A 16555-nucleotide genomic window follows, 5' to 3' on the forward strand; every position below is an offset into this window, starting at 1 on the left:
AACCATTAAATATTCATTGTTGAAAATGGAGCCAAATTTCCCCTTCCTTGCAATTCAAAGGCCTGGTTCTTCACTGCTTTGTGTTTATATAGCCATATACAACTGGGCCACACTGCAGGGGAAACGGTACTGCCAACCTCTATAGAATAATGTAAGTTAGTAGCAGTATATACATTTTTGTGTGTAAGGTCTTTATGAGCAATGCATACATGTCAACTTGATGCAATATGTGTACATTAAAACATCCCTTCACAATATATGTATTTCATCCATAATTTACTCTTCTTTCCTAGTAGATGTTGTCTATAGTCCATCCACAAAACATATAGAAGCACACACATGCATAAACATACATATATATGTACACATATTTATTTATATTTGCCATTTAGGCAATAATTTTACTTGTATGTTCTGGTTGGATACTACTGCAAATTTCCAGGATATCTGATTTTCTTTCAGTATTGAATATAGGCTAACAACTTTAAAGTATACACAGTTTATATTATACATTATACCCACAGGTACTATATACATACATATATATACATACATATATATATATATATATATATATATACACTGTTTCTATAATACATGTAGTTTTATATTCTTTTAAGGAGGTTTGCATAGTCTAGAAATAGTTTATGTATGCATTATATTCCTATAAAGGTCTTTGGATCTTTTACTGAATTTGCTTTTTCAGCAGTGACCAGCTTAATTTGATTGAAGATATCAGAATTTGGGTATTAAACTGAATGGTATTGGAATAATCTTATTTCAAATCAACAAAGCAGTTCTGTTATAGCAGGTTGATGTTAGTATATGGAATTGGTAAGCAGCAGAAAAGAGAAACTGTCTACTTGAAATTGCTAGAATAGAAGCGGTGAACCAAATTCACATATTTTAAAGACTAAAGCATCAACCACCATAAGCAAGCAGTTACGCATATGACAGTATAAACACAGTGTATGCGCAGTGTGCACTAGTGTATAGTGTTACATTATTTGAATCATTTAATCATAGAATTATTTAGGTTGGAAGCGGTGTCTGGAGGTCACCTAGTCCAAAAAAAGATAGAGACCACAGAGCTGTCATACAGTTCATTCTGAAGAAGTGTGCCTTCGGCTTTGTATCTCTCTCTGCTTCCTGATCCCAGAGCACCTTTGTACAGAGCTGCTGCCATGACTTCTGGTAAATACAAAGTCAGGCAAAGTGGATGGTTCTTAAAATAGAGCTTTCATTTGGATAGGAATTCATTTGACAAATGTCCTTGGTCAGAACCACAGTTATTTAAGATGCCACACAAATTTGCTAAAGGGCTAGTGCTGGGAGTGTGGAGACTTTCTATTTTGTTGAATTTGCTGACTATGAAGTTAGTAGTAAAACTTCCATTGATTTTATTGGGAACAGGATTAGTCATTGTGCAAAGATTCATGTTGTACAGAAGATGTACAACTGTTTTCACTTAAGACTAGAGAAGGATTGTAGTTCTTTAATTCATTAGGTTTCACCAGATCAGAACAACTGAATTTTGATTAACACTACAATTCTCATGGCTTCAGCTCTGGACTACTGTGAGTTTGACGGTGGTGTAGTTTCACTGAAAACAGTGCTGTATCCTCCTGTTAACAAGAGCAAAATGGTTAGACAGTACAGAAGATATATGGCAACATCAGAAACTGGATCTTAGTCTTTTGATTGCCATTCCTGTTTTAAACCAAGACCATGTAATTGTTATTTAATGCACTCCTTCATCTTACTGATAATAACACAGTGATGGCTTTCTGTGCATGGCTCTCTTGCAATGAGGCTGGGTGATGTTCTCCATATTGCAAAAAGACTGTCGCCCTATGCTCTTTTCCTCCCCAGGACAAGACCAATATATGCATGTATGTTTGTCAACATACACAAAAATGCTGTGATGTGTAGTTACAGCTGTGATTAATCATTCAGTTTACAACCCTTAGTTGTCCCTTAGGTAATACACACTTGTATTGGCCTATTTTCTTTGGAGGTACTCTACTCAGTCTTTGGCCTAAATGATTGGATTTGTCTCAGTGTCATAATGACTCTCCCTTTAATGGTTGCTGTATAAATTCAGATTATACCTAATTAAAATAACTTTATTTTGTTTGAACCTAATACATTTTGGATTTGAAGAATTTAGACAAAAGGTTATATGGCCTTTCAGAAAACCTTTTTTAATGAAATATTTATTGCCAGCTTTTCTGTTCTGATTCCTACCAGCTTATCGTCAGTTTTCGTTCAAGCTGTTATATTGCCATTGGGAAAATTAAAAGAAGGGCAGGCCATAGGTGGTCAACATGTGTATCTTATATATGTACATGAATTGCTTGATATCGTTCAAGTTTTATTATATCTGGTGAGTGCAAACATTCATTCAATAAATCTCTCTTTGCTGCTTTCTTACTTATCCCTGTGGGATCATTCTCCTGTCCATGAATTTTATACTTTCTCCTGCCTACATACCATTACCACAGAAATGCAGTATCAGTATCACCAACCTAAACACATTAAGTATATTCACCAAAAGGAAGGCAGACAATTTTAATGCTTCTCCATAGTGTTAACAGTTTTTCTTCAGCATTTCCTCTGGATGATGATCAACATGTAGTTACACTCAATGCTCTTTAACCTGGCAGGTTTCACGTTGTCCTCTGCACTGGAGACCTTCTGGTCAGTTCTGCTTCAGTGTGACCCATGGAGTGGATCAAATCTTACATCGTTTTAGTTCCTCTTCTTAGAGACTTAGCTGATGAAAGGTGAAATATAGTTTATGATGGTTTATGGTACACTTAGTCCCAAATTTGAGAGGACAGTTTAGTGTCATCCACCAGACACATTCAGAACACTAATATTTACTACAGCCAGTATTGTGGTGATAAAGCTCTAGCAAGTAGGTGAGAACAAACAATACAAAGCATAGCTAATGCCAGACTTGGACCTGACATATATTCTTTTTTGCATATGCATTCCGTTAGAAATAAGTGGGAATTCTTCTTAAACAGGTAGTTTCTACTTCAAAATTTTTCTCTATGTTGGACTAAAAGTCATACATTGTGAAGTAAAAATACTGCATCCATTCACTACAGTATTATAAGGAACAGTCATGGAAGGAGTGGCACACTTCACTCGTAAGAGAGAAACAATAGTATGTTTATTGTATAAATCAGCCATTTAACAAAGTTTGATAGTAAATGCAACAGTGGTTTAACAAGATTTGATGGCAAGACATACCTGATTATTTACTGCACAGAGGACAGGGTAAGACAAAGCTGTCAGGGAGACCCTCCCGTTGAGTCATGAGGTTCAGAAAGGACCCCTTTGCACTATAAACTCCTCAGAGGGGAGTTTAGGTGCAGCTAGGTCTCTGGCTTGGTCAATGGTTTATATCTAAAGGATTATATGTGCACAATCAATCCTTTAATTAGCTACGATTTCAAACTTCACCATGCTATTAATCATTCACTGAGAATCTGTTGCAACAAGGAATCTCTCAGCCTTGCACAGTAACCTTGAGAGGTGTCCCTGCTCAAGGGGAGATCCTGGCATGCAGCCTGCTGCCGTGCAGGAGAGCTCCATGGGGCCTGCGCTGGCCACTGTTCATGGAGTAAGAGAATGGACTTATAGCCACCTTTGCGTATCAACTACAGAAGTCAGTTTCTTTCAGACCTGGCTTGAGCTGGACTTTCATCCAGCACTGTTAGGTGGATGCGTTGTTAGAATTAGCCCCTGGCTATCATCTCATTATCTGTCTCCCCCAAATCCACTTTAAGTCTGATACAGCTATCATGACCAGACGTATCCATTGCATCCAATACAAACATCAGTGTTGGTTATAATTTGAGCACTGTCATGGAAATAAAGGTTAGATGCAGGGGGCTGGGGGACCACACCACCACTAGCAGATTTACTGATTCACTCTGTGGTGTAACAGCTGTTCTGAAGGTTCTTGGGAAGTAGCTTGTATCTTATGATCAATATGAGAAGCAGGACATTATGAATCGTCTTCAAGGTCATACAGTACAACACATCCTTCTGTGAAGTAGTACATGTGTATGCATATATGTATCTGTGTTTAAGTACACATTTTTTGTGTTTAGAAAACTGTTAACTATGGTCTAATCTATGTCTTAGGAAGTGTGTTTCAAGATGGTACATCGTGAGCAATAGTAAACTTAGCTCATCACAATGCCAAGTAAAACAGTGACAGACCTCATTTTTGTTTCTTTTTATTAAGGACCTTGATCTGAGGAAGTATTATATATTAGGCATTCATTGGGAATTGATAGCATAGTTTAACTTTTTATTAGCTAGTAAAACTGATAAGCAGTACATAAAAAGATGGACTTTGTTATAGAGGGAATAATAATAAATGTTAATGTGAAGTTTTTAAAAAGTTTATCGGTGTAAAGACTTCTTAACATTCCCTTCTATGGTATGAACACATCCCTTGAAGTATTGCTTTTGTCAATATTTATGTTTGTGTCTATTTTACAGCTGCCAAGTCTAGCACAGAATGGATTTGTACACATAAGTTTTCAGCTTGTCAGTATCTTGAGATTATTTTTACATCTGGTGTGAACATACATGACATGCACCTTCTTTGAGGGTAAGCCCCTCTATATGGCATAGAGGTGAAATTATGAATGTTGTGAGTATGCAATGACTGAACACTTAGTTGTGTCAGTGGAAGACATTGTTCCTAATAAATGGACACAGGAAGAGGTATTGTGTGTGTCTCTAATCTTGAGCCCTTTACTCATTTGTAAAGGTGGGTGTGCTGAATGTAGGTAGTCTTTGCTCACTGCACTGTCTTTGGGCAGCCTTGGATATTACGTGAGCAACTTACAACCTCTTTTGCTGTCACTCTCCTCTGGGTTGTGTAGAAGATAATCTTATCCCATAAATGGATATCTTCTTGGAGGATGAGGAATGATGATATAAAAATCATGGATTTATCCATGAAAACTTTTAGTTTCAGCATGCACCTGCTTCGTAAGTAATTTTGAGCAAAACAGAAATGGAAAATGCTGCAGTGAAGCTGACCATAGAAAATCACTCCTCCAAATCTGTAGAACAGCTGAAACAATGACCAGCATACTCATGCTTCTCTGTCACACTTGTGTAAAGCACTGTTCCCAGACAAACCCTTTATAATGAAAGCCATCATTCAAATCCATCAGTTAAGGAGCTTGGCAAGCTCACTTCCTCTAGCTGGTGCTGCAGTTTGTTATTAGTCTAACAGAAAGGTTATATTTATTTAGTATACTACATCTGTTTTTTTTAACTTGTAAGACAATGTAATTTTCTAAAACCCCAGTGATTTGCCTTTAATAGTGGGGCTCGTGCTAAACCTAGCCATGTTGTCAGCGTAGCACCGAAATGAGGGACTTCATTGCTCCATGAAGTAAATGTGGAGAGGAAGGTACTGCTGAGGAATTTACACTGTTCTTGTGTGATCAGTAATGAAACTCTGAAAGCTAAAAAAGAAGATATGGCAGATGCAGCAGATACATGATATTCTGTTCTGGTCCTTATGATGTGCTTGATTTGAGAATTCGTGCTAGCGCCAGTTTAATTGAACCTATGCACCATAAACTTCCTTTACAATGACAGCAGAGAGAGAAGCACTTCAAAAGGAGCAAATTCTGCCTGTTGAACTTTTGGGACTGAGGATCCTTTGTCTGCTTAATATTTTTAGCATCAAACCCTGATTTCGGTTCATCCATAATACTTCTAATTAATGTCATAGATTACTCAGGGGGATTATTTCTTCTCAAATGTAGACATTTAAAAGTGTTGAAATTTGTTTCCTTCTTGAATATGGTTACCATGCTACTTCAGTGTTTACTTTTGCAGTGTTAGTAAGATAAGTTTATATTTCCCTGTGGTTATGTGTGAGCTGTTCTACCTATATGTTCTCAGTAAGTGCAGTACAACAGAGTGCAAAGTCTTGAGAGACTGTATTTTGTATGGAGAATGTTTATGGACTCTTTCCAAGGAAAAAATGGCCAAAGAATGACACCAGCTACTAGTACACTTTCTCTGTTATCTGGTGATTTCAGGGTAAACCTACCATCTGGATTACCAAAAAAACCAACTGCATCACGGTGCCATCACTAGAAAGAAAATAAATATTTGTGTCATAGGCTTTTGCAACAAGTTAAGAGTAATGTTAAAGCAGTATTCAAACAAGCTTCTTTTAAAGAAATTATTTAGATCTGCTAAAAGTACAGTGGATGATTTATGTGATCAAATTTGTCCTTAAATTTCCATAATTTGATTTTTTTATTAATTCACAGGTATTTTCCATGGAAAATTTCCATCATTTGATTTTTTTAATTAATTCATAGGTATGAGTTAGCATATGGCATGCTAACAAGGCTGGATACTTAGGTAGCTGTTGTTTTCAGCTGCATATTTTGGCCACCAGGTTTTCAAACCTGCCAACAGACATGGAGTAATGACGCAGGTCTTGTTGTGTATGATATAACTTACCTCCTGGCTGATCGTAATTAGAAATTTGGGGTTGTTATTTCTGCAGTTTAAGGACTAAACCATATCAACAGGATCTATCAAAACACAATTTCAGCATGTTGAATCTCCTTTCCCACATGACCCATACTGGACCAAATTTTACCCTAAATCTGCTGTGGAACCCAGGATCTTGCAGTGCAGCTCTTGAAACCTGTAGGAAGGGCACTTGTATGATGACATTTTAAAGTCTGTGTTACTTATGTAAATAGTTTTCTAGTCATTCTGGAATAACAATCAAGTCATTCCAGAACAACACATAGTTTGACTGTAAAAAGGAAAACCTGAGAAGTTAGAAATACGGTTTACCTGTGCTGCTACATTATATCTGCTTCTGATATATGGCTTTATCTGCATGTTCCTTCAGTCTGATTTCATGCTCCCTGCAGTGACATATTTTGCTAACACAACGGACTTTTCCTTCCCGACATACAGCTTCTGGTTCCAACAAATGTCAGGAGCTTTTTAGACAAACCTGTGCTTTTTATTCTTGTCTTTCTCGGGAGAAATATCAGCATCCCTCCAATAACATTTTTACCCCTATGGCTATTCTGTTTGTTTTATACACAGACTAGCTTTATTTTACATGTAGAGGCTGGTAAAGACATGGAAGGTTGTTTTTTCTTCTTTCTTTTTCTTTTGTTAACAGTTTTAAATATTTTTAGGAACGTGTTAGACAGCCACTTCCAAACTTATGCAAATAAGCACAGTTTCGTTTTAATCCTGAATTCAAGCAGTTATTTCCTTTTTGTAACCAATAGAGGCCTCCAGAGCCAATTAACTAAACCTGCGTGAAGAGGAGTGAACAGGGCACCGTCGGAGTTGCAGGTCCTTCTTGGAGGAGCCCTGTGTAGCTGAGATTTGCAGTTCACACTGACTTACACAGAGGCAGAATGTACTTAGAGAGAAAGGACTCAAATGCCTTGCCATTTCCACTTATTTTTGATAGCATTAGTTACATGATTTCCTTATTAGCAAGTTCTGCTTTTAGGTCGTTGTCCAAAAAGAGACATGGAAACTCAAAACTGGAGGCCGGCCCTGCTGTGGTGCTGCTGGGGTGCAGAGATGGGGCTGGCAGCCCAGGGGTGGCTGGCGTGGAGCCCTGGGCTGCGGGCAGGGTGTGCCAGGCAGGGACAGCAAGGCCTGTTGTAGCCCTCACTGAGGCCATGAGTATCTCTCTTAATACTGTGCTTCAGCCATGGTTTTCTTTTTCTTGCTTTTTTTGTAAAATGCAGCATATCGAATGTGTTCTTTTTGCCCTGAGACTGTATGGGAATTTGAGAAATGACATTGTCACGTCCTGAAACATGGGATCAGTATTAATTACCTTAAAACGTAGTGTACCAAATAGGAAAAAATATTTACAATTAGGTTTATATATGTAAATGCCTTGCTTTCACATTTATCTATACATCCTTGGCTTGATTTTTCAAGCCTTTTCTGGTGTGGAATTTCTCTTTGTAGCAATTCTGTTTGATAATTACCTTCAGAAACATAAATCTTGAATTTTTTTTACTGAACTTTATTTTTACATTTATTTTTCTGTTATGGTTTGAATAGTAAGATAGAAGGAAAATTATTCTTAATTATACAACAAAATATTAAGCAATTACATACAATAGCAGTATCAGGTGTAATAAGTTTGGGCATTAGTCTTATCTGTCAGAAAAAGAAATCTCAAAATGGATCCTGAACGTATCTTGAATCTCCACAGACTATTTTCTTTCCTGTGAAAGTATTTAGAAGGGTAGGATCTATCTTAATTAAAATTTACTGCTTATTTCAGAATGGAAGGGCTGGAGACTATATCCTCCTAATGTCTGTGCTGTTTATGTGCTTGAGATGGCTAAGTGGTAGTCTGAAAATTGCAATCAGATTAGTAATTACTAAGGGGACATAATGTACTGTTTCATTGCAGTGGAACTCTAAAAATACTTAAACTGACGGTTAAAAGGAAAAGGCATTCATCATATTTTTCTCCTTATTTTATTCATAAGTTTTATTTAACTGGGTTCTACAGTGAGTTTTCCTTAATAAAATGAGCACTAAAGACACATTTTTTGAGACAACTTCTTTTCTTTTATACCACTAAAATCCTAAATCGCTCCTTTTAAGACTGGGAAGCTACAGAGGTCACACAGTAAGGTTGATTGCAGCCAAATATAGCTTTGAACCTATAATGAAGAAAATCTATGGAAAGTTTTGAGAAATTTGTCTGCTGCCTTTTAGTTTACTAAGCACCTGTTGGTTACATCAGTAAATTAGGATTATGCAAATTAGTTACTTTTTGTTTCAGGCAGTGACATTGGCCCTGTCTCTACTGACAGCACAGTCATACCCTCAAGAGAAACTGGTAAAGACTATTTATTTTAAACAGGTTGTCTAACTGCACTAGCATGAAGAATTGCTTTGTGTAGTCTGTTCCTTAAACAGCTGTAATGTTTGTTTCAACAGAAAGATACAAGGTCCTAAATGATACAGGAAGCATCTTGGAAAGAACTGCTTTCAGTATCAGTGATTTTAGTAACAGAAAAGGGAAACAGTGTATTTCCATGAATATATTCTATTGAAAAATTGAAATGCCCTTGTATCGCATAAGTTAAGATTGAAGTGATGTTCTTATGTATATAGTTATTCTGAAATTGTGCTGGTTCATTTCAACAGGTTTTCCCCATACTGGGTTACAGATGCTGAGCCAATTCTGGTCTGTTACTTTAGATTAAACATGTTTTTTCAGAAGCTTAGTGGGAGTTGCTCTTTCTTTTATAGTAGTTGGATTTCCACAATTTTTGCTATTGTAGCTTAAAACTGAGTGTGGTTCTTTAGAGCAAACCAATTCCTTGCCATAATCTCTCTCATTTTGAACTAAAACTGAAAAAGAAAAGGTAATAGGACTGTCTGAAATTGGATGATGTTCGGTGTAAGAGATCTTTTGGGACATTTTCTTTGAGGAAGAATATATAACATAAAAAATGATAAATTCCACTTAAATGTATGCTTTTTATTTTTTTAATTGAAAAACGTTTAAATATTGGTTGCTGAAGTTAAAGTCGAGCTGAAAATCATGAGTGACAATACATACTTAAGTTGTCCCTTATTTCAGTAAGAATTGTTGATATACAGCTCTGCTCAGGAGTTGGCATGGCTCTGTTGTCAGAAAGACTTCAATATTGTAATAGAAAACTACTGAATGTATTCCTATGATCTGATTTTGAAACAACTCCTGCATTGTGTTCACTGACAAAAGAGTATCTGAATCTAGCCAAGAATTTTAATAATATCTAAGTTGATGCATTTTGAACTAAAAGAGCTTGTGTTGCTAGGCATCAAATTGGTGATGCATGGGAAAATTGTTCACTGAAACTATAATATAAGCCTGCATGTACAATTCAGAAGTAGATTTTCTAGATGAGCATGAAGTCTAAAACCCTGGAAAGAGACGTGTATTTAGATAGAGTTTTACTTTCATTGTACCCCCAGATACCATGAGTTCATCAACTGATTTTATTTCTCTAAATGATTTTCAGGGAAAGTCTTCAGGTTTTCAGCATGCATAAATTACAAATTCATAATATCTATAACTTGCTAGTTGTAATTATTGTGGATTAGACAGATTTTATCTTCTGTTAGAGGACAGAAACATTTTCCTCCACAGAAAATTAAAATATTACCCCATGTATCCTCCATGTAATATGAAAATATTTACTATTTAAAGGTTTTCGTTATGACAGAAAACACAGATCTTTCAAAAGCTTTGTTCTATCAGCAATGGCATATGGTTGACAGGGGTCTTACTAACAAACATTAAAAATGTCAATTACTTTTAAACTTTTCAGTAACACGTTTCTTTCAAGAATGTATGCACTAAAGAACTTCTTAAAAAATAATAGTTTTCCCTTGAGGTATTTATGGCAATTTCTGCAAAATATATGTACCTAAACTCACTGATTCCTACAGTCTTCCCTGAAAGTCTCAGAGAGAGCAGTTTCAGAACTGATAACAATGGCACTTGATTCAGAAAAAAAGCAAGCTAGGTGCTGAGTACAGCAATTACTCTAAACAAGTCCATGGGTACAGGCTAAAAGCTGAAAACCTAATCCTGTTGTATTTGGAATTTTAACGATTGTGGGTTTTTTTTTCTTTTGGCTTAGTGTGACATAATATTTTAATTCAGAATCCTGTAGTTTGCCCTTTTCCTGAAAGAATTCCATGTGTGTTTCTGGATGGGAGAGAGGGGGCATATCAGCTGGCATTTTAAGAATGTAATACTTTGTTCTGGTTGATACTCCAGAAGGCTGCGCTGCCATTCACTGAGACCTATACAGGTTAGCGAGTTGGGCAGAGGGGAACTTAATGGTGTTCCACAAAGGCAAATGTAGGGTCCAGCACCTAGAGAGGAACAACCCCACGCACCAGTACAGGCCAGGGGTGACCTGCTGGAAGGCAGCTCTGCAGAGAAGGACCCGGGAGTTCTGGTGGACAGCAAGTTGCCCATGGGCCAGCCGTGTGCCCTGGGGGCCAAGAAGGCCAAGGGGATCCTGGGGGGCATTAGGAGGAACATGGCCAGCAGGTGGAGGGAGGTGATCCTGCCCCTCTGCCCTGCCCTGCTGAGGCCACATCTGGAGCGCTGTGTCCAGTGCTGGGCTCCCCAGTTCAAGAGAGACAAGGAACTACTGGAGAGGGTCCAGCAGGGGACTACAAAGAGGATGAGGGGACTGGAGCATCTCCCTTCTGAGGAAAGGCTGAGGGAGCTGGGGCTGTTCAGCCTGGAGAGGAGAAGACTGAGAGGGGATCTTATCAACGCATACAAATATCTTAAGGGTGGGTGTCAAGAGGATGGGGCCAGGGTCTTCTCAGTGGTGCCCAGCGACAGGACAAGAGGCAACGGACACAAACTGCAGCACAGGGGGTTCCACCTGAATATGAGGAAGAACTTTACTTTAAAAGTGACAGAGCACTGGGACAGGCTGCCCAGAGAGGCTGTGGATTCTCCTTTTCTGGAGACATTCAAAACTCACCTGGATGCAACGCAGTGCACCCTGCTTTGGGTGAACCTGCTTTAGCAGAGGTTTCGACTAAATGATCTCCAGAGATCCCTTCCAACCCTGACCATTCTGTGATTCTGTGATTCTAAAGAGCATTAAAGAACTTGAACCTTTTCTCAGTTTAGTAACCAGATGGTGGCAACACAAAATCAAATAACTTCCAGTGAGCTCTTAATTACTAAAAGAAAGTTATAAAAGAAATATTAATAACATGTACAATATTTTTATATACATATACAATAATAGTAAAACAAAAACAACAACAAAGAAATACCCACTCATTACACACATTAGCTTGGAAAACTGGATAAGGATAACTCTGAAATAATCTTTATGCTTGGTCTATAAAATAAATTTTCTTGGAAGAAAAACTTTCAGACAAGGATAGAATGAATCTGAGTTCTCTGATGGTGCTTGCCTTTTTTTCCCCAAAGATTGCCTCATTCAGGTTAGAAGACAGTGAATTGCTTTGTGTGCTGCAAGTACATTAATATGATCTACTGAAAATATGGAGTCTTTATGATTTTCCATAGCTCTAAATCTCTCAAGTGGAAAATCTCCAGTGCAGCTCTGCCCACTGCTGCCTTGAGAATTCTTCTTTGTGCTTAGGAGGGGAGAGTGTTCAGAAGCTCACAGATGAATGGCCTTTATTGATTAATATCTTTGAAAGAGGTCACTATGTTAACTTCTCTGAAAATAAAGGGTATCCTAGTTCTTGGAACTTTGTACTTACAGGAGTATATTCCTTTTGTTCCATCATTTTGTCCTTTACATTTCTAGATTAAATTGTTAAAAAGCAAAAGTAGCATACCTGTCATTTAGGTAAAGTACTCCTGTAGACTTTCTCTCTAGTTACCGAGAGACAGAGAGGATGTGCTTTACAACAGGATGACTCTCTCCGGAGATGGGCCTCCGTAACTTTAGGTAATACTTTTCATACTTTACAGCCGTCTAAAGCCCAGTGGACAGTGGATGTACACTATGTTACAGTGCTCAATATACTTGCAATCTTTGCACCCTGTGACACAATGACCAGAAAGTATTTGTCATCTATGTGGGAAGGGCTGCTGCAGCTCAATGCTAGCTTTTGATTTTCTTCTGCTATAGAAACAAGAGTGGCAACAGAGAAATGATTATTTTTTTTTTAAATAATCTACATAATGTTCTAAAAATCTTTCCAATTTACCCTTATTTTTAAGAGCTGTACAAAATTCCTTGAAAGGCAGTGTGACATTACCTTTGTGTAACAATTGCTATCATTTAGATATCCTAGTTTTCAAAGTTTATTAAAAAAAAAAAAAAAAGTCACTATGCCTGAAAGAAATTATCGACTCTGAACAAAATAAACAACTGAAAATAATCATAAACCCCAAATAGCCTAGTTGGCTCAAAATGATCCTATGCAGAACTAAAAGTGGAAAGATCCAAAAGCAGAAAAGACTATCTATAGATATTCTTATTGCTAGTCACTGCTTGCATTCCTTGGAAAGCTTTTTGCTTTCTACAAATAATCTTGACATAAAGCTTCGTTGTTTGTTTGTTTCTCTATACTACAGTCCTTATTTACCTTCACTGTGCTGTAACTCTGAAATGGGGGTTTATATAATGATTCACCTAGATTATATGATTCACCATATCTTTCAATGAAAGGAACAATAGTATAAAGACTTAAAGAGAGTGGACTATGTGGCAAGCCATACTCTCAGGAACATTTACACATGTCATATTTATGCTTCCACTTTTTCTTTGGTTTCCATTCAATTTCTGTTCTCAATGCAGGACCATAATCATGATGGTTCAAAAGCCTAAAGGGGTCAAGATCTAAAACTACCGCTGGTTATGTCTTTTTTACATGATCTACTAAGACAGCTGTATTCCTTGGGAACAATAAATCTCCTACAACTCAGAATGAAATATATTAGCAATGGAGGAAAAAAAAGAATGCTTTTCAGTTTTTTCCAGTTTAAGATGTTTCAGTGTAGCTGGATTGGCCTTGTCCTTATTTGGGAAACCATGTGTCCCTTTTTTCTGGCTGAATCTTTGCTTTCTAATCCAAGATTTCGGAGGAAACAAAGAAAAAAAACAACAGTAAAGTATAAATCCTCTTATCAGTGTGCTTATCCTAAGATGTTTTTATTAACAGAGTAGATGGAAAGGAATAGAAAGCCAGGACTGACCATAGCTCATGAGTCTAGTTGCCAGCAGCCATTAAACACTACGGTGAGAATGTTCATTATCGTGACTATTATATCTGTATCTATAAATGCCTAATATATATTACTTACGTATATGTCATATATTTGCATGAATTTGTAGAGTACCTTGTTCCGTGTTGTAGTTCACTGCAGTGTACCAGTCACAGCAACATAAATTTTAGGTGGCTTAGCAGTGAACCAGTTGCAATGTTGTTGACAGCCTACAATATTTTGCTATTCTGACAGTTTCAAAACAGTATCCACGCAACAGGGAGCATCAGAAATTGGGTCTGAGAAGAATATACTGGGTAAACTTGATTCTAAATAGAAAAAAACCAAAGGCGGTATACAGAAATATCATTATGCTTTGAGACTTAAATGCCATTCATATATGTTTCAGGTTGCTTTCTGTTTGTGGTTTGTTTGGGTTTTGTAATTTTGATGTTAAAATAGATTTTAAATTTCTGCTATTTGTCTCATTGTTCTTTTTCAATATTTCAACAACATAAAATAATTCACTGTTAATATCATTTAAACTGCATAACTTTTTTTAATAAATACAATATTGCATTTGTTCCAATCTTTTTTAAAAAAAAACAAAATGTAGTAATCTTGTGATTTGTGGATGTATTTTTGCACATATTCATCTGGCAGTTTATCATTGCTTGTCTATAAAGACAAAGTCTATCGGAAATTATATTTACAACTGTACCATAAAATCCAGAAATTAAAAGTAATACAAAGTGATAGCTGGGACCTTTTTAAGTCTTTCTGCACAGTGAAGTTCAGTCATGTATCTTTCTTGCTTGTAAAAGATAGTATTTTGGTATACTAGTAGTATACTGTTGGTTGTACCAGAGGAATCATATAATTTTAAATATATAACATTTACTTCAGGTTAATGTTCTTCATGAAATTATTTTTGCAACTTTTTTTTTTTTATCCCCTCTTTTAGCACAGTCCAAATTCAGAATTAGGTGGTGTGGATATTGTTAGTGTTCAGGAAAAGCTACATATATTGAAGTCAATAAAAAGCAAACAACATTACTGAGCTAGTGGGCCAGTGTCATTTTACTGTCATGTGCAGGATGGTTACATAGTAAATTTAGTAAAATAAAAAAGACCAGGTACTTCAAATATGAGTCAGGTAAAGAATGAGTTACCGTTCATTTTAGATGAAACAAGAGCCAAAGGACTGAAAATTTGGTCATACCTTGAAAGACTTTTTCTTTCAAAAACAACATGCAAAGCAGTTAAGACTTCATTATATTCATGGACATGTGGGAAGTTTTTTGTTTTCCATATACTTTATAATTTCTTTTCTGAAAGTGCATAAAGAGCACACCATTTAAATTTCATTGCTGAAAAGCAGATTGTTCCTTTACTTAGCCAACCAAAGTAACCTATGTAACCTCTGCTCTCTGGCTTTTATGGAACAATAATAATTTCTTGACAGAACCAGTTTGCAGGGTGTTCATATGTCCACCACAAAGAAAAATCGTATGTCATCTTGGTTTTATTATATCCATCAGCTGGCTGCCCATTTGTTGTGGAGTGTCTGCTGTGACAGAGGGCCATGACTCTACTCGGCTATAACAGATTGCCTGTAGTGCATTCAGTGACTCTGGTACCTGTTGCTGGTTCTTTTTCCAGGTCAACTGGCTGCAGGTACATGTGAGATTGTTACTTTGGACAGAGATAGCAGTCAGCCCCGAAGGACTATAGCCCGACAAACAGCTCGCTGTGCATGTAAAAAAGGACAGATTGCCGGTACAACAAGAGCAAGGCCAGCCTGTGTTGATGGTAAGAAGCAAAGATCTATTCAATCAGTTTCTGCCAATACAAGAGTAATGTAAACTGGTAGTGTCTCATAAAAAAATAAAACCACTATAGACAAAATTTTCATGTGTCCCAACTAGCAATGGCAATACCATTGAAATTCCCAGAAAGGGTACATTACTAACAGTATAAATATTTCAGTTACAGGTTTTTTTTAATTAGAATTTTCACTTTTGTTTTAGTGTGACATGCAGTTGAATGTTAAGGGTGTGGTGCTGTTGTATTTTGCATGTGATGATAGGATCAGCAGTGAAATGGCATTCTTTTGTCCCCTACTTTTTAATCCTTATAAGATTAAAAAAAATTCCAGAACCTCAAAGGTTTTATGACACTGGGAAGTTAATGTGACAGTGTGGTAATTAATGTTAAAAATACGAATGATACTATAGCTGGAGTATACTATCAGAATATACCTCACATGTCCAGCATTCCTTCCTTCCTTAAAATGATGATTCCATATGATTTACTGCAGATGCAGTGATTGCATGCAGCTGGACAACTGCTGATACACAGGGAGGCATGAAAATATTTCACTTTGCAATAATTTTTTGAGACACATGAATTTTTGTGTTACAGATAAATAAGATGTTAACAGTGAGACAATCTTCAAGACAGGTCTGCTAGTGCAAGGCTATTAGCAAGCATTCATATTAAAAATGGAATTGGAGGCATATTTAAAATAGATGATGCAAAATTGTATGTTTTGATCTAAGCTCATTTCACAAAAGTAAAAACAAGATGCTTATGTATAGAACTATAATAAATTCACAGACTGCCTTTGAATACTGACTGGTTTGAGTCCTTAGATAAAAATATTGCTGCAAACACCCTACTGTTGCCTCAGAATTTGGTCTTACTATGATTATCAAAGAAGACAGCTTAAAGGAGATTTCAAGAGCGTACCCACAAAGCTAA

General features: G+C 36.8%; 1 protein-coding gene across 7 annotated transcripts in view; it reads left to right on the forward strand.

The window, feature by feature from the left end:
* Positions 1-16555, forward strand: part of TAFA5 (TAFA chemokine like family member 5) — a 444933-nt gene that overhangs the window by 231004 nt on the left and 197374 nt on the right. For all 7 annotated transcript variants that reach the window (XR_008747922.1, XR_008747923.1, XR_008747924.1 and 4 more), the window contains one exon: positions 15455-15604. Coding sequence is in view for 2 of the 7 variants with exons in the window: in XM_027793804.2 (XP_027649605.1) it covers positions 15455-15604 (150 nt within the window). In the remaining 5 variants the exon portion in view is untranslated. The remainder of the gene's footprint in view (positions 1-15454; positions 15605-16555) is intronic.

This window comes from Falco peregrinus, chromosome 6 (assembly GCF_023634155.1).
Source record: "Falco peregrinus isolate bFalPer1 chromosome 6, bFalPer1.pri, whole genome shotgun sequence".
Classification (NCBI taxonomy): Eukaryota; Metazoa; Chordata; class Aves; order Falconiformes; family Falconidae; genus Falco; species Falco peregrinus.